General features: G+C 53.3%; 8 protein-coding genes and 1 non-coding gene across 9 annotated transcripts; 5 read left to right on the forward strand and 4 right to left on the reverse strand.

Annotated features, from left to right (window-relative positions):
- Positions 1–1,615: 1,615 nt before the first annotated feature.
- On the forward strand, positions 1,616–5,237 carry J4E88_006983 (uncharacterized protein; the record flags this gene model as incomplete). Its single annotated transcript, XM_049400605.1, has 3 exons — positions 1,616–1,788; positions 1,840–1,924; positions 1,971–5,237. 3 exons carry the CDS (start codon positions 1,616–1,618, stop codon positions 5,235–5,237), a joined length of 3,525 nt encoding a protein of 1,174 aa, XP_049253553.1.
- A 5,939-nt stretch (positions 5,238–11,176) lies between these two features.
- J4E88_006984 (uncharacterized protein) lies at positions 11,177–12,629 on the forward strand (the record flags this gene model as incomplete). The annotated part of the gene is made up of 4 exons (XM_049400606.1): positions 11,177–11,519; positions 11,568–11,683; positions 11,733–11,817; positions 11,866–12,629. 4 exons carry the CDS (start codon positions 11,177–11,179, stop codon positions 12,627–12,629), a joined length of 1,308 nt encoding a protein of 435 aa, XP_049253554.1.
- A 445-nt stretch (positions 12,630–13,074) lies between these two features.
- Positions 13,075–13,887, reverse strand: J4E88_006985 (uncharacterized protein; the record flags this gene model as incomplete). Its single annotated transcript, XM_049400607.1, has 3 exons — positions 13,075–13,290; positions 13,337–13,669; positions 13,720–13,887. 3 exons carry the CDS (start codon positions 13,885–13,887, stop codon positions 13,075–13,077), a joined length of 717 nt encoding a protein of 238 aa, XP_049253555.1.
- A 603-nt stretch (positions 13,888–14,490) lies between these two features.
- On the reverse strand, positions 14,491–15,190 carry J4E88_006986 (uncharacterized protein; the record flags this gene model as incomplete). The annotated part of the gene is made up of 2 exons (XM_049400608.1): positions 14,491–14,800; positions 14,856–15,190. The coding sequence occupies 2 exons, from the start codon at positions 15,188–15,190 to the stop codon at positions 14,491–14,493; spliced, it is 645 nt and encodes a 214-aa protein (XP_049253556.1).
- A 608-nt stretch (positions 15,191–15,798) lies between these two features.
- Positions 15,799–16,504, reverse strand: J4E88_006987 (uncharacterized protein; the record flags this gene model as incomplete). The annotated part of the gene is made up of 2 exons (XM_049400609.1): positions 15,799–16,324; positions 16,371–16,504. The coding sequence occupies 2 exons, from the start codon at positions 16,502–16,504 to the stop codon at positions 15,799–15,801; spliced, it is 660 nt and encodes a 219-aa protein (XP_049253557.1).
- Positions 16,505–18,533: 2,029 nt separating this feature from the next.
- J4E88_006988 (uncharacterized protein) lies at positions 18,534–22,003 on the forward strand (the record flags this gene model as incomplete). Its single annotated transcript, XM_049400610.1, has 6 exons — positions 18,534–18,652; positions 18,776–19,446; positions 19,633–20,044; positions 20,254–20,770; positions 20,828–21,236; positions 21,291–22,003. 6 exons carry the CDS (start codon positions 18,534–18,536, stop codon positions 22,001–22,003), a joined length of 2,841 nt encoding a protein of 946 aa, XP_049253558.1.
- Positions 22,004–22,521: 518 nt separating this feature from the next.
- Positions 22,522–22,594, forward strand: J4E88_006989. Its single transcript has one exon. It is a non-coding gene; the product is annotated as a tRNA-Ser (tRNA).
- Positions 22,595–22,804: 210 nt separating this feature from the next.
- On the reverse strand, positions 22,805–24,209 carry J4E88_006990 (uncharacterized protein; the record flags this gene model as incomplete). The annotated part of the gene is made up of 3 exons (XM_049400611.1): positions 22,805–23,142; positions 23,194–24,004; positions 24,054–24,209. The coding sequence occupies 3 exons, from the start codon at positions 24,207–24,209 to the stop codon at positions 22,805–22,807; spliced, it is 1,305 nt and encodes a 434-aa protein (XP_049253559.1).
- Positions 24,210–25,466: 1,257 nt separating this feature from the next.
- On the forward strand, positions 25,467–25,955 carry J4E88_006991 (uncharacterized protein; the record flags this gene model as incomplete). Its single annotated transcript, XM_049400612.1, has 1 exon — positions 25,467–25,955. The coding sequence occupies one exon, from the start codon at positions 25,467–25,469 to the stop codon at positions 25,953–25,955; it is 489 nt and encodes a 162-aa protein (XP_049253560.1).
- Between the last annotated feature and the right edge of the window lie 189 nt (positions 25,956–26,144).

The raw sequence follows: 26,144 nt of genomic DNA on the forward strand, positions 1-26,144 counted from the left end.
TGGTCGGGCGTGAATACAGCCCCTGGTGGTTTTGTGGTTGATGCAGGCCGCGCTGGCCGTAATGATCGTGGTGGCTCTTTTATCAACCATGATGACCCTGATGATAGCGGTGCCTGCGATGGCAGTGGTGACAGTGATGGCAGGAATGGCGGGGATGTCATGAGTGAACCTAGTCGCGATTCGGGAGAAGATTGCGCTGCGTTGCGAAGCTCATGCTCGCTTTGTTGTCGTATCGGTTGGCGGTGAGAGACAAGAGATGGTCCAGCTGTGGAGGAAGCACGCACGAGAGGTCGATATGTTGACGGAGGTCTATTCCAAGGGTGCTCTGGGTCATGGGAGCGTCGTATGGTAAGCGACGAGTAGCTGGGAGGGTCATCACAGTTGAGCATTTCCCGCCTGCGCCCAGGAGGATTATTGGGAAGACTGTCTTCCGTCGGACTTTCGCATCCCCATGTAGTTTCCTGCATGCGCCCAAGAGGAGAATGATTGTTATAAGAATTGTCGTCCGCCGGAATTCTGGGGTCCCTTGAAGGAGACATGATTTCAGAGGTAGATGAGAGGTCGTGAGTGGCGTGGATGTGTAGGAGTGACAGAAATGGAACTCTGATGGCGGAAGTGCTGCTTTCAAGTAAAAGCTTTTTTGAAGTGAAATGCGACCAGAGCAACCAAGGAAATATTATGTGCGACAGTGTGGCCGAGACGGCTGTGGGAGGCAGCAAGAAATCACGGACCAGCGCAGTTGACAAGCGGTGCACCGTAGGGGTTTGGCTCAAGGTCAGCATTTCGTGTCATTACTTGGTTCAGAGGGGTGAGGAGCCACTGGTACCTCCCAACCCCATGCCAATCATCGTTCTACTCATTTCAATTGGATCCTGTATACGTACGCATGACTACAGGACCTCAACGCTCCAGTGAAGCTCTTTGATTGCATACATTGAAGGTTAGTTGCACACAGGAGTAAACGCGCTCTTGAAGTCTACTTTGGCGCGCTCCTTGCAGCGACGGCGCTCACAAGTATGTGGCTAGATAGCTCACTTCCATCCTCGAGCGCGAATACCGAAGGACGCGATGAGTACAAGGAGTGAAAGTAGCTAATCGATAGGCCGAGGCGAAGAAGCAGCGACAAAGACAGCCAGGTGGTCAGTGTTCAACGGCTACAGCGATCGTTTGGCGGGCCTTTGCCGCGTGCTATACTTAGCCACCACCACCGACACAAGCGAGAGAGGGCTTAAACATGCGATATCTCGAGCAATGATAGCAAGGCTAAATAGTCAGAGAGGATGCAACGCAGTGCACCATGGTGAGCGATGATGCAGGTGTCGTCCCAAAAGGGAGAGGCGGGCTTGGCAACGCTATGGCCAGCGCGATGGGCGGCCCACTCGATTGTTTGGATTCGTCCCGCGTCACAACATTCAAGGTCCAACACCCCAACGCCCCGACGACGACCCCCCCAGGACTGCCCTTTTGCCTTTGGCGTTGATATACAGGACTGAATTGCTTCGAGACGACATGCTCAGCTAACCTAGACGACACCTGACCTTTATCCGGAACGCGACTGCCAGCACCGCGACGCGCCCAACCACCCGCACTTACTTCTACCTCGCACACATTCGCCATGGCTGCCCGCACAAAGGCACCCACTGTAGGGTCCGCTGGATGGATCCTCGAGGAGCGCCATCAATCCAACACGCTTGTATCCCAAGAATTGGAGGATTTTGGCTTCTCTGTGCGCAATGAGCTGGAATGGCTCAACGAGCACATGTTCGACATTTTGGCCAGCGACAGACCGTATGTCGCGTCTACCTTGCGTCAATACGCGCCGAACTGACTCTCCGGTAGACACAACCTCGATGTCTTCAAGACACCCGGCAAATTACGCGGCAAGACGCCTCGCACCGCGCGAAAGAAGGCGGTCGATCGCCAGGTAAGAGTTTGCGCGTCGCCTTCCATCCCATACTAACATCAGCCAGCCTCTTGCCAGCATCAAGTCTGCGAACGCGCAGAAACGCACAAGCGCCGCCGAAGAGAGTCTGCGAAACGTCAAGGCTAGATTCCAGATCGCCGAAGACGCAGAGAACACGGTTCGACAGTCGCCTACCGTCGCCCGCACGCCCATCGCGCGACAGCTGTTTACCAAGCCCGAGAGCGCCGGCAAGGAGAACATTGATACTAGCTTCCAAGCGAATGTATTCGATAAGCGCCCAGCACAGCCTCTTGCACCAGCATGGAACCCAGTCCAGTCCTCGCAAGAGACAGTAATGACTTCAGAAGCCAGCGAGGTCTTCTCACCGCCACAAAGCTTCTCAACACAACCCACACAGCCCACTCAATCCTTCCGTCAATCGATACACGATAAGGAAGAAGACCGCGACACTGGCGATTCTTTCGTTTCAGCGAATGAGGCTTTCGCGAGCAAGAATGCCTCGCGCGAAGCTTCGCGCGCCAAGGACGCGGATGCCGATGCGATGGAAGTGGATGACGAATACAAGGCCGACCGCTCGCGATCTGATGCCGATGGTACAATGATTCACCACGACCTTTCTGACGCGGAGGATCACAGCATGGAGGATATGGAGGACTTCCCAGAGCCACCACGCGTAGTTTCCGAACAGTACAGCATCTCCGCCGAGACCCACGACGCGCTTGACACCGCGAACAACCGCGCCCTGGCGCCTGAGCCAAAGAATATCTACGCGCCTGACCACTCGACTACGCCCTCGGGCCCGCCGCCTGCGTCCCCAGAAGTCGAGCACAACGACACCCTCATTCACCATGATATCGATGATCAAATGGACATGGACGATGATGTGCGCTCCCCTTCAGACAACTCCAGCCCTGTAAAGCCGCTCGTTAGGAAAAGCAGTCTTACCTTTGCCTCCCTTCCCGCACGCGAGCCATTGCTCCCGAAGAAGAGCATGGGCAACCGAGTATCGCGCATTAGTCACATCGACCAGAGCAAAGCCCGCAACAGCCAGATGGGCAGATTCACAGGAGGAAAGAGTCTGGGAGGCTCGCAGCTCGCGCATCCTGCGGAGATACAACACGCCGATGACTCGGATGTGGATATGGAACGCCCGGAGCTTCAGCGAGAGGAATCGGAGACAACGAAGGTTCACAACAAGACGTCGACCCAGCGTCTATTCGAGCGAATCAACATGCTCAAGCAGCAGAACGAAGCGCCGAAGCGCATTAGCCAGAACATCACATCTGCGCAGTCGCAGCCTCAGGAACCCACACAAGCAAAGGAAGAGGTGGCACCTGTTCAGACTTCACAGCCAGCGTACCCGAGTCTTCCAGCACCCGAACCCGCACAAGAGGATGACGACGATGACGACTGGATCTCGCCGGTTCGGACAGCAGCAGTTGCACCCAAGGTCGCCAGGCCTGCTTTTAACAAGAGCCATACTGCTGACGTCCAGGTCTCTCCAGCTAGGCATGTGCCACCGAAGCTCACTTCAGTCTCAAATCCGGATCTCACAGCAGTTGCTGAATCAACCACGCCGGTTGGCTCTCCGACTAGTAAGAAATACATGGATGGCCCCCTCAGTGCTTCGAAATCTAAACTGTATTCAGCATTCCGCGCAGCGAAAGAAAAGCTCATCGGATCGAGTGCTACCAGCGCTCAGGTGAAGATGGATGCACTCAAGGAGAGCCCTGCTAGGCCCAAGTTCCCCTCTTCAGACCCATCAGAAGATGCCCTAAGCAGCCCCAAGCGCGCAGAGAGACCGGCCACCATCTTCACTCATATGCGCTCACCTTCCAAGGACTCTATCAAGTCCGGTAAGAGTGCTACCATGCCCGGTAGTCCACTCAAGGGAGACGGTCGACGGACTCGCAGCTCCACTGAACGCGAGAAGCAGAAGGAGAAGGACGCGAGAGAGAAGGAAATGAGAGAGACCAAGCAACAACAGCGTGCTGAGGACAAGCTCAGGCAGATGCGCGAGAAGGAACAAAGCAAGGCTGCTGCACATGCCCAGAAGGCCAGAGCCATGGGCGCAAAGACACCGACCGCTATGTCGTCGCAATCAAGTCTTAGGCAACCCACTGCATCGGCTGCGAGTAAGACACCAGCCCAGGCAGCACCGCAACAGCCCGTGTCTCGACCTGGCATCCCTCGATCAAACACTGCTTCCTCCAGGGAGCAAGACGTGGACTCTGGCGACGAAATGCCACCCCCTCCACCTCCCAAGAGCCTGTTGCCTACCACTAAGACAACGAAGGCACCTCTTCGGGAGCCTAGGAAACTTGCCAAACCATCAAGCAAGGACGCTATTACAAAGGCAAAGGCACCCCAGAAGATTATGGTCAACCTGAAGAGCAGCCAGTACGGACAGGCACCTCCCCCTGCTGCTCGTCCGGCTCCGTCGTCTAGCAAACCTCTCCCATCGGCTCCTCAGAATTTGGGGAAATCTGTAGGACCTTCATCAAGGCCTCCTACAGCCGCAGCGAACCGCCCGGCTTCAGCTTTGTCTACTAAGTCTGCACCCGGAACCAAGTCTGCAAGGCCGATCTCTAAGCCTCCCGCGCCTCAAGCCGCCCGCCCGCAATCTGTGGTTGAAAAGCCCAAGGCTTCAACGTCTCAACCACCGCGCGCTGATCTTGGAGCTGCCCGACCTATATCTCGCCTGCAGACGGTTCAGGATGCGAACCGTATCAACATTCCTCCTGTGAATCCTGCAAAGCCTCCTCCCAAGCGACAGTTCCCAGGCGAGAGCGACGAGACCCTCCATCGCCCGGCCAAACGACCATCGCAACAGGCGAAGAACCTCAACCCAACTACTCCGGCACATGCTCAGTTTGCAAAGGGCAAGATTCCGTTCGCGGAGTCCGCATACCAACCCCAATCCCAGGCACCCACGATACAGTACCCCAACGGAGATGACATCAAGCTGCCTGAGATCATGACCGACTCGGAAGACGAAGACTCTGAGAACGAGTTCGAGCAGCCCAGCTGGGTTAACACCCCCAACCTCCGCGAGATGCTGAGCAACCAACAGCTCATGGATCCCGAGCACATCTTCGGTCCCATTGCACCGCTCGAGATGGAAAAGGTCTTCCCCAACAAAGAGCGCCACAAGCGTTTCCGCGAGCGCACCAGCAGTGCTTACTGGGCCAACGACGAAGTCACCGCCGAAGAGAAGCGCAAGGAGCGCGAGGCAAGAGAACGCCTCGTTCGCGATGGCGGATGGACGTACAACCCCTCGCCTCTTCCTAAGCAATCTGGCTCATCCCGTTGAGACTATCACGACGGCATATGTGTGGGGTGTCATTACATTCTTCATCCATTGTATGTGCATGCTCCATCCATAACGAGCATGTTGGGGCGTAAAACTTTGTGTATTGTGTATATATTATATCGGGCGCAGCATCACGACCGCATGAAGCGCATGAAGGAGCAGAGTCAGCGTGCTTCGAAGGGCTATTGTCATTGTTTTTGTAAGGTGTTTTGTAGGATGGGATGGACGAGCATCGGCCCCGATTGAGTGGCTGGCTATGATTGCTTGTTGTTTTGAATGGGCGTTTTTTGCTCTTGCTTACTTTCTTCTGAGATAATCTTTTGTGTAGTCGTGGTCAATGATGAGACTATTGTCATGTTCATACTGAGTTGTTCATACTGTGTGCTTAATCATACTATCTTCGTATCCATTCAGGAGCCTTTGAACCAACTGCAGACTGTACAACCGTTGCCAAAGTCAGTCGCAGTGTTTGCTCCTGGTCCGCCTGACTCGTCCCGTCCCCGCAAGGCAAATACATCTTCCACCGATCGGTTATCATCTCATCATTCCAGTCCATGCCAGCCAGTGGAAAGCTCACTCTAAGCGCCGGTACAATGCCTTCAAAGAGCGTTCCAGGCCCTGCTGTCAAAAGAGGAAGTGACAGCGGAAGGCAGAGGACAAATTAGGCCGACTGCATCAATACAGTAATGGAAATGTGATATACGGGCCTCCTCCACAGCGGGAGCATGTACCAAACGTGCGGTTTCTGACATCCGTGACGTCCTCCCAATACTTGGAATGAAGACGGATATTACCTCCACGACCGGGAGCGGGGTTTTGCCAACTACCTCGGCCGGCAGTATGACTTAGAAGAAGACGGAGCGTCAAGCCAAATGACAGGCTGTCGGCAGTCTTGTCATGACGCTTATCGGTGAACTAACAAAAGGCGTCCGTCGGCGTCTTCGGCACGTATCTTGAGTTGCCCGGCTGGTTGCATGGTGGCGGCCACGTTGGTGGAGGGTATATAAACGTGACACAGTTTCTTCCTTTTCACACCGATAGGATCGTCTGTCAGTGTGGGCCTCCGCACGGGAGCGGAGCGGAGGAGGGAGAGGGTACTTACATGGAACTAGAGGCTATAGCTCGATGGCGTCTTCGCCGTGTGCGGCAATTGAATGGAAGAGTCCGCCCTACTCCGAGGAGCTGCAGCGTACATCTCCCCTACGGTCCATATGCGTGTGTGTGACCCGATGTGCTGGCTGGTGTGGTGGCCACCGCCTAAAGAGATGGAATAGACAATGACAAACACGTGAGGTCATGTGAAGAAGAAGAACATGTGACGCGCGTTCGTAAGGGGGAGACAGACGAGGTACGTTGCCGCAGTAAGGAAAGGTAAGAAGGGAAAGAGTCACGAAGAGAGCCCAAAGAGTGAGGCATGCTTGCCCTAATCGGCTCACCTTCCGTAGCGACTGTTCAACCATGCTCGCGCATAAAGACTCGCACCGTGACACCTGTCAGTGCTGTCAGGAACATGTCAAATCGTACGCCGTGGTACCTGAAGCGCCCAAGCTAGCCGGTGCCGTGACACTTGTCCTCATTTGCGCATCTGACCCGGAGCAGGTGTTTGGGGTCTGTCTGGATAGATTGCCAAGGCCATATGCATGCAAGCTCCCTGTCGTTGCTCGCCGTCCTTTTTGAATGGTTCGGCGTCGATGGATCCAATAGAGTGAATGATCTCGCTTGGTCGCGGCGACTAGAAACGGGCATCGGTTCGTGCGATCCGTCTGGGTTTCCAGGTCAATGGAGTGGACTACTCCTCGGGCACTATGTTAGCACCATAGATGTAGATCGCGGAGGCATCTAGCGGACATGGGTAGTATTGCGTGAGAGATGGACCTAGTAGATAGACAGCGGTATCGATATCGGATACCTATCTCAATTGTTGCACACCGAGAGGGGCAGGGTGAGGCTCCTCTTGTCGCACTGAGAGCATCGAATTGCGTTCTCAAGAACCAATACACCGGTGTGCAGCTAGTAAAGCGAGTATCGGTGTGGTGATGCGCGCATGCTTTTGCTGCTTTCACTGAACGTGCATCTGCTGCTCGAGTGTCGTCGTAAGTCGTCCTACCGTGTGGAAAGCGCCACAAAGCTTGATTGCATCACCGCAGCTGTCAGTCAGAACCTTCTCCGGGGTACAGAGCGTGCTCCCTCGACTATTATGTGCACCAAACGTCCTTTCGCAAGACGCTGTGTGCCCGCAATTCGTCACCTGTAACGCTCCTTGACAGTCGTTCTTGAGATTTTAACCGGAAGTCGTGCTTTCTCATAGACACAATGCGAGGATCATCCTTGCATCCTTTTTGTTTTAGCGAAAAGGCACTACCAGGCGCCGTTATGGAAAGCCTAACAAGATGGCAATTAAGGAGTCCGTCGTGCAAGAGTGGTTTGGTGGGGCAGCGGACCGACTGCACTCTTGCTTCCGCCTCGTCAGGTTGTGTGAGACACGTCCCAACGCGGCACCCGTCGGGCACGAGGAAAGGCAATTCTGACAGCTTGGTGGTACTATTCGATGCGCCAGAGGGGGCGGAGTACCGTTCAGGCTGTGATATTTGAGATAGCCTTGAAGGGCTACGGGCTTTTCTCTTGTGCATGCCGTGACGTTTGTGGAACGATCGTGAAGACAACATCGGTGAAAGCAAGAATACTGGGTGAGCCAGTGCCTCATAATCTTGATCGACACCAAGAAAACCAAGAGAGGTTCTCGTATAGTGGATGAATTTATGATAGTTGTGTCGCGATTTGGCACATGCTTTGCATGAGAAGGCCGTTGAGAGATAATGGAACAAATGCGTTGAGGATGTACGCGTCGCCTGAGTACGTGAGGCACGACTAGTTCAGTACATCCTCTATCGACACGTTGTCGCGCACTTTACTTTCTGGTTTTACCCAAAGAGGCACCACATCCGATATTTCCACCTAAAAAGTAGCTGTGTTACGAGACTACATGTCGTGCTGAACAGACGCATCGCTGGATACGCTCGACTCGCGCATGGGTTCTTGGACTTGTCCCCTCGATGCTGTTCGTAGTCTGTCTCGTGCATCTGGTGCTTGCTGATGCGGTGAACAGCTTGAGGCGATCGAGTGCATGATTCCTCTAGTCTTTCATTACTCATGGCAGACCCTGGTCAACTTTGGGAGGACGACTGACGGCGCCGATGCGTACGGTAAAACGGCTCATCAGAGGTACGAGCATGTTGACAGCGTTGTCGTGCAGCCAGTTCTCTTAGACGCTGGTCCTGCGACGACACCACAGCGCGCGCTCAGCATGGCGTGTGGCCGGGTTGAGATGTTTATTCACCTGCGTCATGTCCAATAGACACAGCTATCACACCAAGACATGGCTTCGCCACAAAATTGTTTTGCCTTGCTCGACGCGGGCCATAGCTTTGGACTCGGAATTGGGTGCGAACTCCAAGAGGTCGCTGGTCATGGCTCTGTACCTGCTGATGTTCGCCGCTCAATTCCAACTTGGGCTCGCCGCACAGCAGTTTCACCCTGAATGAACCTGGCTGATCGAGGTAATTCGAGCCGACTGTCATCCCACTGTGACGGCTTCTGTGTAACCAGCGGAAGCGGAAAGAGTCTGGGCACATGCACAATGATCGATAGCAAGCGCCCATCTCCTCCCCATCTGAGCGCCATGCGAATGACCATCCTCCTCATAATGCATTGATCCTTGACCCAATCAGCGCAATGAGCTCGAGCGAGTCCGCTTAGGATCTTACGAAGTCACTCTTCTTTGACCGGAAGGCAGTGTGAGTTGTTCGAATCTCCCACCGCCGGCCACGCACAGTGACAGCGGGTAAGGCTGTAAGTATCCAAGCTGCTCTGCAGAACGGCACCAATTCGCCAGGAAATAAAACGAAAAAATACACAAGAGCCCTGGAGACGACTCTCATCAAGCCGTGGTCACGGGTCGCGACAGCTGGTGCAGCAACCTGGCTTTCGTCTTCTTTGAGCGGTCTGTACTGAGACATGAACACCGCCTTTCTTCGTTAGCAGGCCTGCAATCAATCTGACCGTATGTCAAAGCGAACGTGACAACGCGACTTGTTTGAAAAGGTCCGGTGAGGCAAGGGCCCGTCGAGAGTCCACTGTGAATGACTTCGCGTCGCAGGCAGGTGAAAGGGCTTGCATTAGAGCGCGCCATGTCTCACTACGAAGAGAAAGATATGTCTGATCCAGAAATTGCATTCAGCCTGCAATGTTTGACGGTAGACAGATTATTGTTGCAGAGACAAGCCAGCAGTGTCTATGCTGTATACCGTATCTCGAGTATCGCCAACGGGAGCAAGGCTGAACACACACCGACAGTGTGTGCACCAATGACAGGTTCCAACGGAGTTGCAATTGTGCAGATATCCGAGATACGTGAGGAATTGGGCCACGTTTGCAACGAAAGGTAGGAGGGACGTGCGCCGTACTTCTACGGGACGCTGCAGGTAAACATTGCACCGATCCGGTTCTTTCATGCCAGGCCGACAGGGAGTATGCCAGAATAATCTGGTGTTCTCAGAAGGATTGCACGGGAACAATTCCAGTCTGAGCATGCCACTCGTACGGACTGACCAGGTACATGCGGCGTGGTGGTACAATCGCCAGGTACCTTCAGCAGCGGATACCGCTGGTATGGACGTAGCGATGGACTAGCCTCCCACAAGCCATGTTCCGTCTGGAGATATGTATAGGTGCCAATCAGGAAGCACAAAATGCCACGTCCTCCGCTGATACCGCCGGTGGCTGAAGAGTTGCTGAGCTGCTCAGCGCTGCCAGCTCGCACGTCCGCGAGCTCATTGGAAATGTTTTGGTCGGCGCATATGTCCTCTCGACAAAGGAACTCATGTATGTCCTGGTGCAGATGCAGGGTTCAGGGCGGATGTTGTGTTTGATGCCGTACGACGCTATCCCCTCGATCCCTCTTTCACTATCGCATTGTTCAGATCCCAGCACTTGCTTTCGGCAACGGCCGTTTGGTCCAATGAATGGATCCACCACGTCGTAACCTGGCAAGCCATGTAGTGTGGACGCTGGTCCACTTACACACCGGACGTAGTCTGCAAGGCGCTTGGACAAGCTTTGGCGAAGTGCGTCGCCAGGACTGAGCAACTAGCGGGCCGAAGTGAAGGCATGAGTTGACCCGTTAAGAAGCCGTGTACAGCACAAGTACCTTGCCCCAGGATACCGTCCTCCTTAGTGACATTAGCCGAAAGCTCTCCCGAGAGGATAACCTGGTTCGTTTCCCTACTCTTGGTAAGACTTGCATCTCATCTTGGTCGACAGCATCTGCACGATCGCCTCTTCTTGACACTTGCTGACTTCGCTGTCAAAGTGACTGGTCGACTAGTACTGTTGCGATAGCCGAGCAAAGTGTCCGTTGGATACCACACGAGGTCCATCCAATCGCCACGGGATCATTCCGTTTGTTGGGCGGAGCCACTGCTGTCGTATTGGGTCATCACCAACGTGTAGCGCACGTCTCCTCGCCATCATCTACCCCATCAAGCGCGTCGTCGCCCAGGTCCTCTTCAGTCGAACTCAGTACGTACGTCGCAATGACAGTCAGTTGTATCTGGTGCCGTCTGCTAATTGCAAGAAGATTTGTCGCAAGCGTCTGGTAGCCTCCGATCCACGTCCGTACTGGCCGGAGGTATACGGTGCTCATTTCGTCCTCGTGAGCATTTCGCAAACGAAAAAGACGTCAGCCTCTTCTTCCCGTCGCTGCCACCCAAACCCTCTCCACTCCAAGTCGATCTTTTTGTTCCACGGCAGCTTAGTCTCGCTTTCCCACCTGGTCTTTGCGTCTTCAAGTCCACCGTCCCTGCCAAGTACCGGTACCTTTCGAAAAGTACCTGCACCAACAGTCTTCGTCTCATAAACCGCAAGGTTCGCAAGCTATCGTTATGATGAAGATATCGCAAATGCTGAACCCTATCTGCGGTGGCCGCGACGACCACCGCAGTTCGAACTCGCCGACGCCAGCTCCATATCCAGTGGCTGCAGTCTCAGAGCCAAGACGACAAAAGATTCCGAAGGACGCTCCAATCTTTTCAGAAGGCAACAGAACCGTCGGTAACGTCAACTTCCCACCGCACGAGGCCGGTGAAGACCATGAATTATTGCACCAGCATCGCCGGTTTCAAATCTATCCTTTGGGAGAGATATCCAGGAAAGGTGTAAGGCACATCCCGTACAACAGCGACAAGAAGGCCTTCCATGAAAAGACTGGACGAGAAGCTTTTGAAAGTAGGTTCTCTTCATCCTCCTGCTAGCTTGATGCTGACTTGGGATTAGTGTTCCAGTACACGTACAAGAGACCAGACGACGAGAAAGAGTACACTGTTGTCTGGGACTACAATGTCGGTCTCGTTCGCATGACGCCTTTCTTCAAATCGTTGAAGTATTCAAAGGTAGGTTGCTGACTAGCCCACTAGATGAAGAGGAGACTGACTGGTGCAGACGATACCAGCCAAAGCGTTGAGAGAGAACCCTGGACTGAAGGACATCAGCTACAGTATCACCGGTGGGGCTCTAGTCTGCCAAGGTCAGTTGTAATAGCAGTCATACGGAGATGGGTACTGACTTCTTGCAGGCTATTGGATGCCATACCATGCAGCCAAAGCTATAGCAGCGACATTCTGCTACGACATTCGATGGGCACTCACCCCGGTATTCGGCAACGACTTTCCTTCCGAGTGTCTGCATCCGAAGGACTCATGCTTTGCGAAATTTCTCATTGACCCGACCATTGTGCAGTTCTGCGCGCAAGAGACGGTTCGTTTCGCAAAGCTTGGTCCTGCGTATGCTGTTCCCAAGCCCGACGCTTCGTCGCTGATCGAGACACCGAAGATGCACTGCGAGCCGCCCTTGCGCAAGGAGAAGCTGGTCATGCAACGGCGCGCGCGACCGACCGATATCGAGAGCGGGTATGGGACGGACACTAGTCGCCATGGCAAGTATCTCTGCTCGCCTGAAGTGTCTCCTCGCACTCAGTTCACACCCATCAACCGCTCCCAATCTCCATGGTCGCCACGCACAATCGGCTCTTCCCTCTTGGGCTCGCCTATCAGCTTCCAGGCGCCTCCGGGGTTACTCACGCCAACGTCGGCTCCATACGAGTACCACGTTGAAGGCTTTCGAGCGAAACGGACACATTCGAAAGTCTCTTATGACGACCGCGTCACTCGTCCCGATACAGCCACCACGGTGGACAGCGCGCACGGCTCAGAGGGGTCCGGTGGCGACGACGACCATAATCGCGATGATGTAAGAGCGGCGGAGATGTTGTTGTCGCTCTGCACTGGAGACAAGACGATGCCACCGACGAAGCGGACGCGTTGTGGTTCGAGGTTCTAGGAGCGGTGTTCCCCACCTTCCTCGCGATATCGATGACTAAAATACCACCGGTGGTGCTTTCCTTTTCCGTCAGCCCATGACGTCTCGTAGCTTTTCCAGCGCGCATCGTCGGCACACTCGTTAAGCAACCTGCATCCAGCCTGGCTTCTTCATTTCAAAGATATCAAGGCGCACTCGTTAAGCGATTTGCATTCAGCTAGGCTTTTTGACTTTTCAGGCGCGCTATTGGCGCTTCGGTGTCGCTCTTCGGCGTTGTTTTCCCCTATTTGTTTTTCACCAGAAAGAAAATACATAGCATCAGGCAAGCATCCCTGCATGAGCAATATCAGGCGGTCTAGCAAACATCATACTCAAAAGTGTAGATAGGTAGATAGCTGCATCTTTTGTGCGTAGTTACAATCTTGCTATGGTCATCCTGTGTCTTATGGATTACTATCGTGTAAGCTCACTTGGAAGCTGCCTTCTGGCTCTCAATCCTCTTCCTTGTCCCATCGATGACCGCCTCTTCGTCCCAGATGTATGTCACACTCTCCTGCTTGTTGACCTCAGCGGCCCACTTGGAGAAGTTGGGCAGTGCATCGAGGCCAGAGATGATGGATTTCGGAAGCAGTTCATGCTTGGCCATGGCGTATGTGCGGATAATAAAAGGTGCCGTCAGAGCCTGCAGTTTGTTAGCGTCACTCGTAATCGTCTGACAATGTACTTACCTCAGCCAACGTAACCTTCTGGCTACCTCCAAAGAATGGCTTCGCGTCCTTTAGTAGCGGCTCGATCTCCTTGGTTACAACATCCACGAATTCCTGGCTCATCTTCGCTTGCTCCTCCTTGGAGTCGCACATCAGGATCTTGTAGAAATAGCTTCCCGCCTTGCTAAACCAGGTATCGACGAAGAAGCTGATTCTCGCCCGGGTGAGAGCTGCTTCTGGGGTGCCAGATGCGGGGAGAACATGTGAGGGGTACGCATCTGCTAGGAACGTTGCGACAACGCCGGACTCTGTGATGATTTCGCCATTGAAGTTGATGGCAGGGACGAGGCCGCGCTTGGGGGTGTTAATACTACTCAACTATATGGAAGTAGGCACAAACTTACAGGGTTGATCTCAAGATACCACGGCTCCCTCGGCTTACCCAAATCAATGATAACCTCCTCATACGGAAGCCCCAACTCCTTCAGCACCACATGAGCTCGATGCGCCCAAGGACAGCGATGATTAGTGTAAAGCGTAATCTTGGGCGCATTTCCATTGACTTGAGCCATAGCGATTGATGTAGAACGTCGAAGATGATGTCAGCGCTAGGTGACAATGCGGCTGAGAATGCGGGGAGAAAACGCGGAAGATACGACAAGAGATGCCAAGTGTGAAGCTTGACTGATGCAGAACTAAGAAGCGCTTCTAAGAGAAACGGTGTTTATTTATGTTGCTATGGTTAATATCGCAACTCGGTGTTGGGCTTAGAAATCAGCATGCTGATGTATTACGCCTGGAGTGCTGGGAGGGGCGATGCTGATGTGTGGGGTATGCCGTCCGCGGTGTCGTGCGCCTAATCCCCGAGCCTTTTGGCCCGGACCTCCGTGCCATGAAAGGTTGGATGCCTGATGAGCGAAAGCTCGGCGGAAGACAATGTTGCATGATGACCGAATCTTGACATGAAAGGTCCGCAGGATCGGCGGAAGAAAACTGCGCCTAGTGGTGCATGCGGTTCGCCAGGGCTGGGCAGGGCACTTTCTTACAAGCTCCGAAGACCACGCAGCCTGAGCGTTCCAAGAGACCAGCCGGACGTGGGCTATAGTAGACCCCAGTATGCGCATTTATCGGTCTCCGTGCCAAAGTGTAGTATGAGGATCGAGAGCCCATGGTGTTCAGCGGATGATGCCATCGCCCTCGACCTTCCACTCCATAGCAGTCGCGTCCGTCTTCTTCTTCGCCCTGCGCTTCTCATTGCGCAGCCGCCTCTTCTCCTCGGCGTCCTTCTCCAGTTGCTCCTTGGTCATGGCCAACCTCGCGTCCAGATCTGTCACCTCCATAAACTTGTCCTCGTCCCGTTTGCGCTTGAGGTATCGTAGGCGTTCCCGTACTTCGTGGACTGTCGCGCGGTGGACTTCGCCCGACTGGCCCGTCGCAACCAAATGTTGCTTGCTGTTCAGATGCTCGACGTACTGGATGTTGTCCCTGATGGCTGTTAGCATAGTTCATAGGTTTCAGGTGTGCGACAATAGAAACGTACTTGAATGTAAGGTCGCAGGCTTGACAGTATGCGCCCGCACCACGTCCCCTCTTCCCAACAGCGGCAGCTGCTGATGTGAGGGTTTGCTTTCCGATCATCTTGCTCCAATCTATGCGCTCTGATCTGGCCTCAGTCTGCTTCAGATCATCAGGCGTGGACGCCCTCCGCCTGTATGTCTTGCCCGCCAGCTTTGCCTCATATCGCTCTTTGCCCTCTTCGCGATCTTTTGCCTCCCTGTCCTTCGCCCTCTGCGCCATCTCGTCGCGATCCCATGTTTTCCTGAAGTCTGTGTCGCCGCCGCCAGACGTTCCGTATGCGCCTGCTTTTCCGCTCATGATGGGCGACTCGGTCAAATACGCCGTTTGCGATCGCGTGTATGTGTCGGTCGGTTGTTCAGAATTAGGCGACTGTTAAGTTATTCAGTAAGTCGCGTGGCACCGTGCGGAATTTGTGTGGTTAGGTTGGTGGTGATGTGTCTAAGGATTTCTACAAGCTCAAGTCGCGACTTTCCATGGGTGCACGGACTTACGTAGCGGAAGGTGCCTCAGGCATGCGCTATCCGCGATCGCCCAACATTATACTGAAAAATCATCGAACTTTGATTGTATTCGAGCAAACTACAGGAGTTGATTCAGATTCAGGTACATGTTGAAGATCTGATAGTATACGCTGCGCATGAAACTCCTGTGAACGGACACTCCTCGCTATGCTTGATTTCGCTTGTGAATATAGAGCGGTCGCAATATCAGAAACGAGACCAAATTTAATAGCGCCAGTACATGCTACAGTAGGGCTGTGGCACTCTTTACTTCTTCATTGCCTCGAAGGCCTCTCATGCCTGCAACAGCAGTACTACCCACCACCATCCGTTCCGATGAACGTGACAGGACGTTACGAAGTGAGCATAGGAAAACAAACGGAAAGAAAGTAGGCGTCCAGCGATTCAGTATCCGTAGGGATCGGGCGGCCGAGGATACGACCCGTTGTGGTGGATTGGCGGAGTCGGCACAGCAGGAGGTGGCACTCCACGCATCACTCTGAGAGCCATGTGTTGCTGCGGCACTGATCCCTCCCTCTCCCTTCGCTTCTTCTTCTTCTGTTTGACTCCATACCCTACATCCGCGTAGCCTGCCGCGGCGAAGGGTGGTTCAACGACTTCTCGAGAGCGATCGTCCGGCAGTCTGAGCTCGACAAGGCTGTAGAAGTAGTCCAGCACTTCTGGATATCGCAGCACCGATGCGCGCCAGTCGGCGTCGATACCGCGCTTGAGTTCCGCGTGCGCCTCTGCGATTTGTGTCTGCAACGTCGCAACGTACATGGGGTGTATCGGCGGGTGGCCAGAGTATCGCATGTAGACCTCGTAGTTCGGGAGGGAGGCTAGGTATGATGAGTGCGCTTGCTTGCGTGTCGAGGTCAATCTTTCGAATGCGTTGAGGATATGCTGGCGCGCATTGTTGATTACCCAGTCTCTATACATGGTCAGCAGGTACTGCAAGGAGCGTATCTGGATCATACCGTATCTCAGCCATGCGATCTTCCATAGCACGCGCCTCAGCCTGCTTGACGGCTATTTGTAGCCGCTCCGACTCGCAGGAGCATTCAGGATACGGCGGCGCATTGCAGATGGCACAGTTGGGAGCTGCATCCATTTCGTGGGTAGCAAATTGGTGAGCCACTGCTAATCATCGTCGGTCCAGAGTGGGCCGTACACGTTAAGAAGCTGCCTCGGAGCTCGCTGCAGAGGCAGAGTGAGGCTGCGGTATGGAGTATCGTCGGTTTAAAACAAGCCCTAGGCGGATGCTCGCGCTTGGGTAATCAGGCACAGGCGGTGACAAGTGACATGTTACATGACGAGCAATGTGGATGCCAGTGACGGGGACTGGCTAGCTTCGGGCAGCTTATGGACGGATTGATGTATTGGACAGACTGCGGATGCGTTATGAGTTGGCAGAATCGCTAAGGTCCGCTCGACACCCAACCTCGCGCTATGCCAAGGCTGTCTACATATAACAGTCCAGAGTCCGAGGAGTCCATCGGAAGCTAGGCACATGTCGACTAATATGCTTCACCGTCTTATGGTGATGGAGGACAGCCTTGATCGTGAGCACGGAGCTGTAAGTCTGCGTGGCACATGTCAGTACTCGATCTTCGCATCAGGTTACCCCGCCTTCGCTTCCAGCCTTGTCCGACCCCTCGATGCTCTCCGATCAGGACCAGTGCAAGTGTGCTCCGTATCCAAAGCTATCAGAGACGTGATATGTGAGTGATATGCATCGTTGTGGTACCTGAAAAGCAACGTGAGACGGATGGTTGGGTGCTTTAGGGCGTCACGTAGCGCTATTCGCGATTTGCTTGAGTTGTTAAGCATTAAGCGATATCGACTCACCGTCACTTCTACTCTCAGCTCGTTCCGATGTATGTCTGATCTATGGGCGGTCGATGCTCCGTATCGGTTGGACTACCTGGCACGCGAGGTAGGCTGAGTGACCCAGGGCATGGAGAAACCTGTGCGTGGAATACCCGTACTTTGAGTGAGTGAGATGCATTCTTCAGAAGTCATGTACAGCTTCGAAGAAAAAAAGAGCGATTTCGATAGGTTTATTGACCACTAAGCCTGGCAGATGTTCTGTTGTTATGTTCTGTAGGTGCCTCCCTAACACGGCAGGCTTCGTGACGTCACGCGTCACTCTTGCCAAAGCTAGCTTCTTTCATCCATGGGAACGACGAGAAACTCCATGCGCATCTGTGGACGTCAGTTCACAACTATCATCATGTTCTACCGCCTGGGTCCTATTTAAGACGACAGTCTCCGCGTACTGGACGGGTCAAGTCCTCCCGAACAGCCGCCAATCCTTCGGTCCCGACGTTCAAATTTTCGCCGACCTTCGCAAACCTCCGATGAACGGTGCCAGTTGACCGCTTGCTGCATGGCGTGCATATTTCGATACGTGACGGCTGCGGTTGCCGATTTCGCATCCTCCGCAAAGTCTTCCGAGCCTGGAGCGGCACCCCATTCCAACATGCAGTGCGCCCAAACGGTCTGCTAACTTCTAGATCCTCGACGACCAATTGCAAACCTGCCACAAGAGCTAGAGGATGACTTCCGCCATGTTCGTGCATCGCGCAGAACCGATGTGGGGTATGTCAGCTTCAGCTTTGCTGGGGTTCAATAGCCCGGTAATATTCGCGTCTTTGTATTGCTGGACTGTCGCACATCCTCGCAAAACTGTGTAGGAGACTTTAAAACGACGTCGACTTCCACCAAGTTGTACATATGTCCTGATCAATTGTTCACCTCCATCCTCTGCATCGAGTGTCCAACACCGCAATGTCATGCTAATGACTCAGCGGTACGAACGCGTTCTCTATCGGATGACTAGGCCGCTCAAGACTGGCTAATCTGTATCTTGCAAGCGCACGGACTGCGCCCTTCAACTCGACATCCTTCAGAATACGGTTTAGCGTCTGTAGAAAGTGTGCAGTGCTTTCTTTGGCATGGTCCTAAAGATGAGTCCAAGCCAGCAGTCATACTTAGCAACCATACTTCCGCAACGACATCTTGCGCCTTATTGTCAAATCTGTACGGAGGGCGCGCATTTGTCTTCTTTCCCCTCACGAGCCATTGGCACCAACCAATACGATTGATTGATCTTGCAAGCCGGACCACGCGCCACCATCATGGCGACGCCTAGTGCCGCCTTTGATATGGCAGACTTTGTCGATTTCGGAGAAACAGGCATGCCCAACGTGTCACAGGAAGCTTCTTTCGGCGTGTCTGAGACAGCACCACCCCAGAAGTGAGTGCCCTGAGTATCCTATCCAGTCATTTACCCCGACATGAAACTTGTATACTTGCAGAATAGCAAGGATAGTGGTTCATAATTGCCAAACTCTGCGTATATGGTTCTGACTCCAACTAGCTCTTTACTGGATGATAAATCTGGAGAGCTGGAGAACTCCGACAGTATCCAACCCGCAAGTGCAGAGTTCAATACGAACTTTAGCAGCTGGCTTCCGACTTATCAAAAGGCTGTTCAGCCTTGCGAGTACTGTCGATCGAAATCTCTCGAATGCTTTATCTTCAACGCCGATGGCTCCAAGCGATCCGGATGTTCGCCATGCAACGCTTTGTTTCGACCATGCAGCTTCAGCAACCCTGAGCGGATGCCAGGTATGCGCCAGAGGACTGCGCTGGACACCTTAGACGTCGTGGCAGAGAACGACATTCGACATGTCGGTGGTCTCACTGGTAAGAAGCAGATGCGATCGCTAGGTCACCTCGGTCCGATCGAAGATGGAAAAGAGGATGACGAAGGTCCCAAGAAGGGTGCTGCAGCTGCTCGCTTTCCACGAGCGGCTGTGAAAGTGCTCAAAGACTGGATGCTCATGCATATCGATCATCCATACCCGACCGACGAGGAGAAGGAGACGCTGAAGCAAGAGACTGGCCTATCGGTCGGTCAAATCTCGAACTGGATGGCGAACACAAGGCGAAGGCAGAAGGCTCGACCCAAGCGAAGCGCTTCGCCAAGTCTCCGACCATCAACAGGAGCTATCAACATCCCAGCAGGCAAGACCTGGGAAAGCATGAGTACGTATTCCGAGTCTGGTTTCACAAGATCGCACAAAACTCTGGCCTCGTCCTCCACAGGAAAGTTCATCACTTTCCGTGTGGGTGACAGGCGTCCAGAGGATAAGAGCAGCGACCCAGACACTAGCACGATGGCTCAAATGCCGGTGCTTCAGCAGCAGGAATGTTTCGGTTAACTCTCGACAGATCCGTTCGAACGATGGAAGCACTCTCCTCCTGAGAACGAACCTGCGCCGATGAACGCTATTGCGCACGCTGTTGAGACTTTCGACCTGCCGCAAACAGAGAGCTCAAGTAGCAGCTATCGCAAGGATATATCCAACGATAGCACCGGAAGCTTCTCTGTATTCAGAGCACCCTCTATCTCCTCCCTGGAGACCCGCCCTACCAACGTGTCGTCTGGCTCCTTTGGATCTCACAACTCAGCCTACTCGCATGGTTCGCGCCACTCCCTCGGCTCGTTAAACAGCTTGAAGTCCAAGGAGAGGCGAAGGCGTCGTCGCATTCCCACCCGAGCACCAAAAGCTGGTCCTGACGAGGGGCAACGTATCTTTCAGTGCACGTTCTGCACTGATACATTCAAGTCCAAATACGATTGGTGAGTTTGTTCCTAATTTCTCGCAATGCAACGGCCACTCTGAAGCCGACAAATTTCTTCAACATCAAGTCATGGCCTGATTGGTCGCATCGTCGTCCTTCCGCTATTCCACGTTCTCGTTGTGTGGTCTTCTTCTTGCTCGGTTACTACACCTGGGATATTATGCGGATGTCAAGTATAAGAAGAGACACCAAGCTGACAGATCATAGGTCGCGGCACGAGAAGAGTCTTCACTTGTCACTGGAGAAATGGCTATGTGCCCCTCTGGGTGAGATTGTCGCCGACAAAGCTACCGGAAAGCCCCGATGCGTATACTGCGATGAGCTAGACCCCAGTAAAGAGCATTTGGCCACGCACAACCACTCCGCCTGTTACGAGAAGGGCCCAGAGTCCCGAACCTTCTACCGGAAAGACCATCTTCGTCAACACTTACGACTCATGCACGGTTGCAAGATGACCTCCAGTATGGACACATGGAAGTCAGAAGCCCAATACATCAAATCTCGTTGCGGCTTTTGCGGGATGAACTTTGACAAGTGGCAAGACCGCCTCGACCATTTGGCGAAAGAGTTCCGCAACGGCGCACACATGAAGAACTGGAAGGGATGCAGGGGCTTAGACCCTCATGTCGCTATCCACGTCACGAACGCGATGCCGCCTTATCTCATCGCCAACGAAAGCAAATCGCCATTCCCGTTCTCAGCATCCAACACTGCGAGCCTCAAGGTACGTACCATCGTGGCGATCATGTGGACTGCGCACAACAGGCTGACTTGTCAACAGCAGCTTAATCTATCCGTCGACAGCAAGGACCTTGAATACCTTTTACCCAACGTTGATGATATCGACTACACGAACAACGTGTCTGCGGCATACCAACCTGGCAGCGATCCCTCTACTATCGGACCCATCGTCCTGACGACACCAAAAGACTATTCTCCTTCCAAGTCCCTCGCTGACAACCCAAACGCAACCTGCTGGGAGATTCTCACACTGCAGCTGGGCCGTTTCGCACGAGAGCACATCGCAAAGCATGGCTCCGCAAACTTGACCGACGAGGTGTTGCAAGCAGAGTCGCGTCGTATCCTCTACGACGACGATGATCCATGGAACCAAACATCTGCGGATAACCCCGAATGGCTGAACTTGTTCAAGAAAGCACACGGCATCAACTGCCAAACCCCAATAAAGAGTATGTAAAATCTATTCCTGTATGTCTCAAAACCTGTGGCTGACATCAGAACAGATATCAACGGAGAACACGAGATATTCGAAGACCTCGGCATCAACTACGGCTCCGCATTAGATCCAAGCTTCGACGTGAGCAACTTCGCCTGCACCTCGATGTCGCAGAACGATCCTTTGCGTGCCCTATCTTACGAATTCGCGCTATCCGGCTCGGTAGGCGCCGTTCAAGGACATGCGCGACAACTCTCCTCGGGTCGCCAAACACCCTACAGCGTACCAGGACTAACCGGATCGCCTACCTCACCAGCGTCGTACGCTCCCATCACGACTACTTCGAGCGCAGACAACTTACTAGGTTTCTGTGAGCCCATCTCAGAACTCGCGTGCACAGGAGCCGGTACTTGTCGCGGCGAGCAAGGCGAGATCGGCTTCTCGATTAAGACTGCTGGGTTACCGAAGAGGAGGTACTGGCTCGATGATTCGACTGCGCATCTGGCGCCGTTCACATCCAGCGCTAGCGAACAGCCCATGGTTGCCGGTTTGACTGCGGGTGGGCCTACTGTCAACGACTTCCAGTTCCCTTCGTGGGATCAACTGCCAGAGGATTTCCAGAACCCAACGAGCAGCGCGGACTTTGACTCTACTGTTCCTATCACGACTACTGGTGTTGGTATGGCAGCTGTTGAGGGTACTGATGCGATGCCCTGGGATGATATGGACTTTGCTATGGATTTGGATACGGATATGGATTTGGGTCTTAACCAGGTATGAGGTTGATGGCTTTTGGGTTATCATTTTGTCATCATGTTCTTTCCACCTGGTGCAAGAACGTTTTGTTTTCTTCGGGCTTTGGAATGTAGGCGTACACCCGGGGGTAAAATATGTCTTAGCTTTTGCAGTCAGGGTTGACGCAGGAATATAGATCTAATGATCATAATTACATCGCATGTCCCTTGCTATACCCCCAAAATCCCATTCCGATATTCTCATTACCGCTTTCGTCTTCCTACATGATCTCGTCATCGTCCCACGTTCCACAACCACTTACCCACCCATCACACCACCTGTACGTAGCCGCCAACTCACCGCGTACTCCACCTCTACCATCCATCTCTGCCATCTAGAATAGATCTCAACACTCCTATCCCTTCTTCCTTTGACTTTTTGGATTGACCCTCTACATATTTCATAAAATTCACGATGACATCATCAATCACCAAACATCATCCTGGCGTTGTGGCGGGTAAGCTCCTCTTCTATCCCCCTCACATACTGCTTACTAATTCTGGGTTCCTAGAGTGGTTATCGCGTTAGACTTGAAATCTAATTCCTTAGGGAGCGTCAGTTCGAGTCTGGCCAACGTCGAGTTTCTTTTTTTGCTGGGTTGTGCTACGTCAACTTGAGGTGGAAGCAGTGTGTTGCTGTTGGGGATGGGTGCGTGGTAAGGGCTTCGGGTTAGAAGATATGCGAGGGATTTTTGTGGCAACAACGCAGTATGGACGAATTGTCTTTTTGCATCGTTCCAGAGCTTCTTTTTGTTATTTGAGTTACACATCATACTTTCGTAAATCTCTATAGCTGATCCGCGCTGACTCTTTGCACAATAATACCTGACGCCGCGCCGCCTCCATTGCAGATAACAGCAGCGCCATATTGTCCAACCTGCAGCTGGTGTAGCAGCGTAACCAATATCCTGCTTCCAGAGCTACCCAGCGCGTGTCCCAGCGCAATAGCACCACCCCTTGGGTTTACGTTGTCGGTGCCGAGACCGAGGATCTTGGCGTTGGCCTTGATGACGGCGGCGAAGGCCTCGTTGAACTCCCAGATGGCGATGTCGTTCTTTGAGAGGCCGGATTGCTTGAGGAGTTTCTCGACGCAAGAGGCGGGGGCGACGGGGAAGTCGATGGGGTCTAGGTGGTGTTAGTAAGGATGGGTTGTAAGAGGAGGAGGGTAGTACGTACCGACGGCGGCATCGGCGTAGGTGACGACCTTTGCTAGTACGCGGCTGTCCTTGCCGTATTTCTGGGCGATTTCCTTGCTTCCTAGTATCAGTGCTGATGCACCGTCACTAAGAGGTGAGCTGTTCGCTGCTGTGACTGAGCCGTCTGGTCCCTTCTCGAAGGCTGGCTTCAGTGTGGAGACCTTGTCCAGCTTCAGCTTGTTGTACTGCTCGTCCTCGGAGATGATGGTCTCGCCCTTCTTCGACTTGACGGTGACTGGCACAATCTCGTCCTTGAAGAGTCCATCCTTGTATGCCTGCTGTGCGCGCTTGTAGGTCTCGATCGCGTAGTCATCCTGGTCCTGCCTTGAGACTTCGTACTTCTTGGCTGTGTTCTCCGCGCAGTTGCCCATGTGGATCTGGTTGTAGACATCCCATAGTCCGTCAGCGATCAGGCCGTCTTGCAGCTTCTGGTGGCCGAATGCTGGTTGTTGGCTTGCCCGGTTCAGATAGTATGGTACTCTTGTCATGTTCTCCATGCCTCCCGCGACCTGCGCTTCCGCTTGTCCGAGCTCGATGGTCGAGGCGGCGATGTTGACTGCTTTCAGACCGGATGCGCATACTTTGTTGATAGTTGTGGCTTCGATGTTGGTGGGTAGACCGGCGAAGATGGCAGCTTGACGCGCTGGTGCTTGTCCGACGCCTCCGGAGAGGACGTTGCCCATGTATACGGCATCGATCGAGGATATGGGAACTTTCGACTTTTCGAGGGCGGACTTGATGGCTGTGGCGCCGAGTTGGGTCGCGGATACGGTGGTGAAGTTGCCATTGAACTATGACATGTTTAGCAGCTGATATGACTTGGGACGGTATTCTACTAACCACTGCAGTTGGTGTTCGGCTGGCACTTATAATGTATGCATCGCGAATCTCTTTCCTTTGCGGCGCAGAGCTGCTGAATTGTCTTTGGATGCTGGCCAGCCGTTGTTGAGGCCGCGAAGCCATTCTCATGGATGTGCGGAGGGCAGAGGACGACATGGCTGAATGACGATATTCAAAAAGCTCGAACTGTACTGAAAATGCGGAGAAATGGACTCTAACGAGCAGAAGCGTGGTTGTCACATGGCGGCAACACTTCCGTGGCTAAGATGCGGGCGGCGGGATGTGGAGGATACGCGCTCTGACGTCTATGCCGAGGTTCGGCAGCACACGGCACCGCCCGGCTTAGTCGCCCTCTCGAACTCTCCTCCTTCCCCATACCAAGTGGTGAACCGACAGACCTCCAAGCTTCAATCTACGCTTTGTCACGTTACCGTTGACCTTGCGCACTCTCAGTATCGACGGAGTTGACTAGATCGATCACATTTTGAAAAATTTACTTTGTCCCACGCAAACATGCTTCACTCTAGTCAACATGTCACAAACGCGAACATGTCACGAACCTGCTCTTCACCATAGCCACGCGTGACCACGAAGGCCACGCAGTATGGCGTACCTTATGGATTGGCTCGCTAGAGCTCTGCTTTACTGCAGGACCCACCTACACTCTCAAAGAGCTAGCATCGTGTGTTTGTACAGGGAAATGTTGATCGAGTACAGTCACCCGCATGATGACAGTTGACAGGATTGTCGTAGGAACACCCGTCTCACGCTTTGTGATATCTCGTTACCACAACATTTATTGACGCGCAATCCTCTTTTGCTCACCGGTTAGCTCCCGTCAGTCACGCGTTCATACCGGAGACGACGGCTTCAAAACTGTTTTGTCATCTGCCTACTATCTATCTTTTCTTCTATTCGCCGTCAAAACCTCTTCACCGCCTGTACGGGTATCTGCACGATTGTACCTGCGTCAACGTCGTGATACAACGATTGCCTCGCCATATTAGCTGCTGTGCCACGCCGGACAAGCGGGGCTCAACCCTACCTTTCAGTCTCAAGAAGTCATTCTGCTATAACGGGCACGTTACTCCTCACATGATCTATGAGATCATCCAGATATCCATAGGAGATGGCCTGCCGTCACATCCGCGATCAGACACAGCCACCTTAGTTTGGGTCGCAGCATCGTACAGATAGCAGCGCCTTCTAGTTTTGGCTGCGATACCGTACACAAATCCGGAAGGAAGTACAATTGGCTTTTTAAGACGTCCTCGCTATGTATAAGAAAGGGTCAGAGGGACGGTATGTATAGAGGCAAGCTCAAGCAACTCATTCAAGCTTCTTCACAAACAAGCCACTATCACCAAATCTTCTATTCGCTTCCAGCCTTATCTCGAGACTCACTCCGCCAAGATGCATTCCCCAACTCTCATCGGCTCTCTCGCTCTGATAGCCAACACCGCTTTCGCGGCCGACATCGTCATCAACAACAAGTGCCACTACTCTGTTTGGGTCTCAACCGTTCAGAAGGATGCAACTCCGCTGAAGGAGATTCAGCCCGGCGACACATCCACCGAGGCACAGAAACCTGCTGTCGACAACGTTGGCGTCAGCGTCCAGGTCATCAAGCAGGGCGCCTTTTCGAAGGAGCCGATCTTGAACCTGCAGTACTCTTTGAATGGAGAAGATCTGTGGTACAGCATGAGCAACACGCCGAGCAACGACCCAAACGCGTTAGCCTTCAAAGACGAGAAGCTTCGCATTCACAACACCGACGGTCTGCTTTTCACGGAGATTGTTTGGGTCGGAGATCACAGGCCCGAGGGCACTGAATATTATCACGGCGAGGCAACCCTGACGCTTGAGCTGTGCGACGACTTTGCAAGGCGCTTCAGAGCTTAGACCGAGGTCGATGGATGGAAATGGTGGCGTCGGTAGGCGACCAATCCTGGCTGCGGGAGGGTACAATGAACGAGGCGGAGATAAACTACGAAGTGGAGTAGGGTAATGGAAAGAATACAACGTGTATGAGTGTAGGGTATTAGAGAAGACGTCACTCCTTTAGGATTTGATCATTGAAGGATATAATTC

This window comes from Alternaria novae-zelandiae (assembly GCF_023758075.1).
Source record: "Alternaria novae-zelandiae strain BMP 2774 chromosome Unknown scaffold_14, whole genome shotgun sequence".
Taxonomy (NCBI): Eukaryota; Fungi; Ascomycota; class Dothideomycetes; order Pleosporales; family Pleosporaceae; genus Alternaria; species Alternaria novae-zelandiae.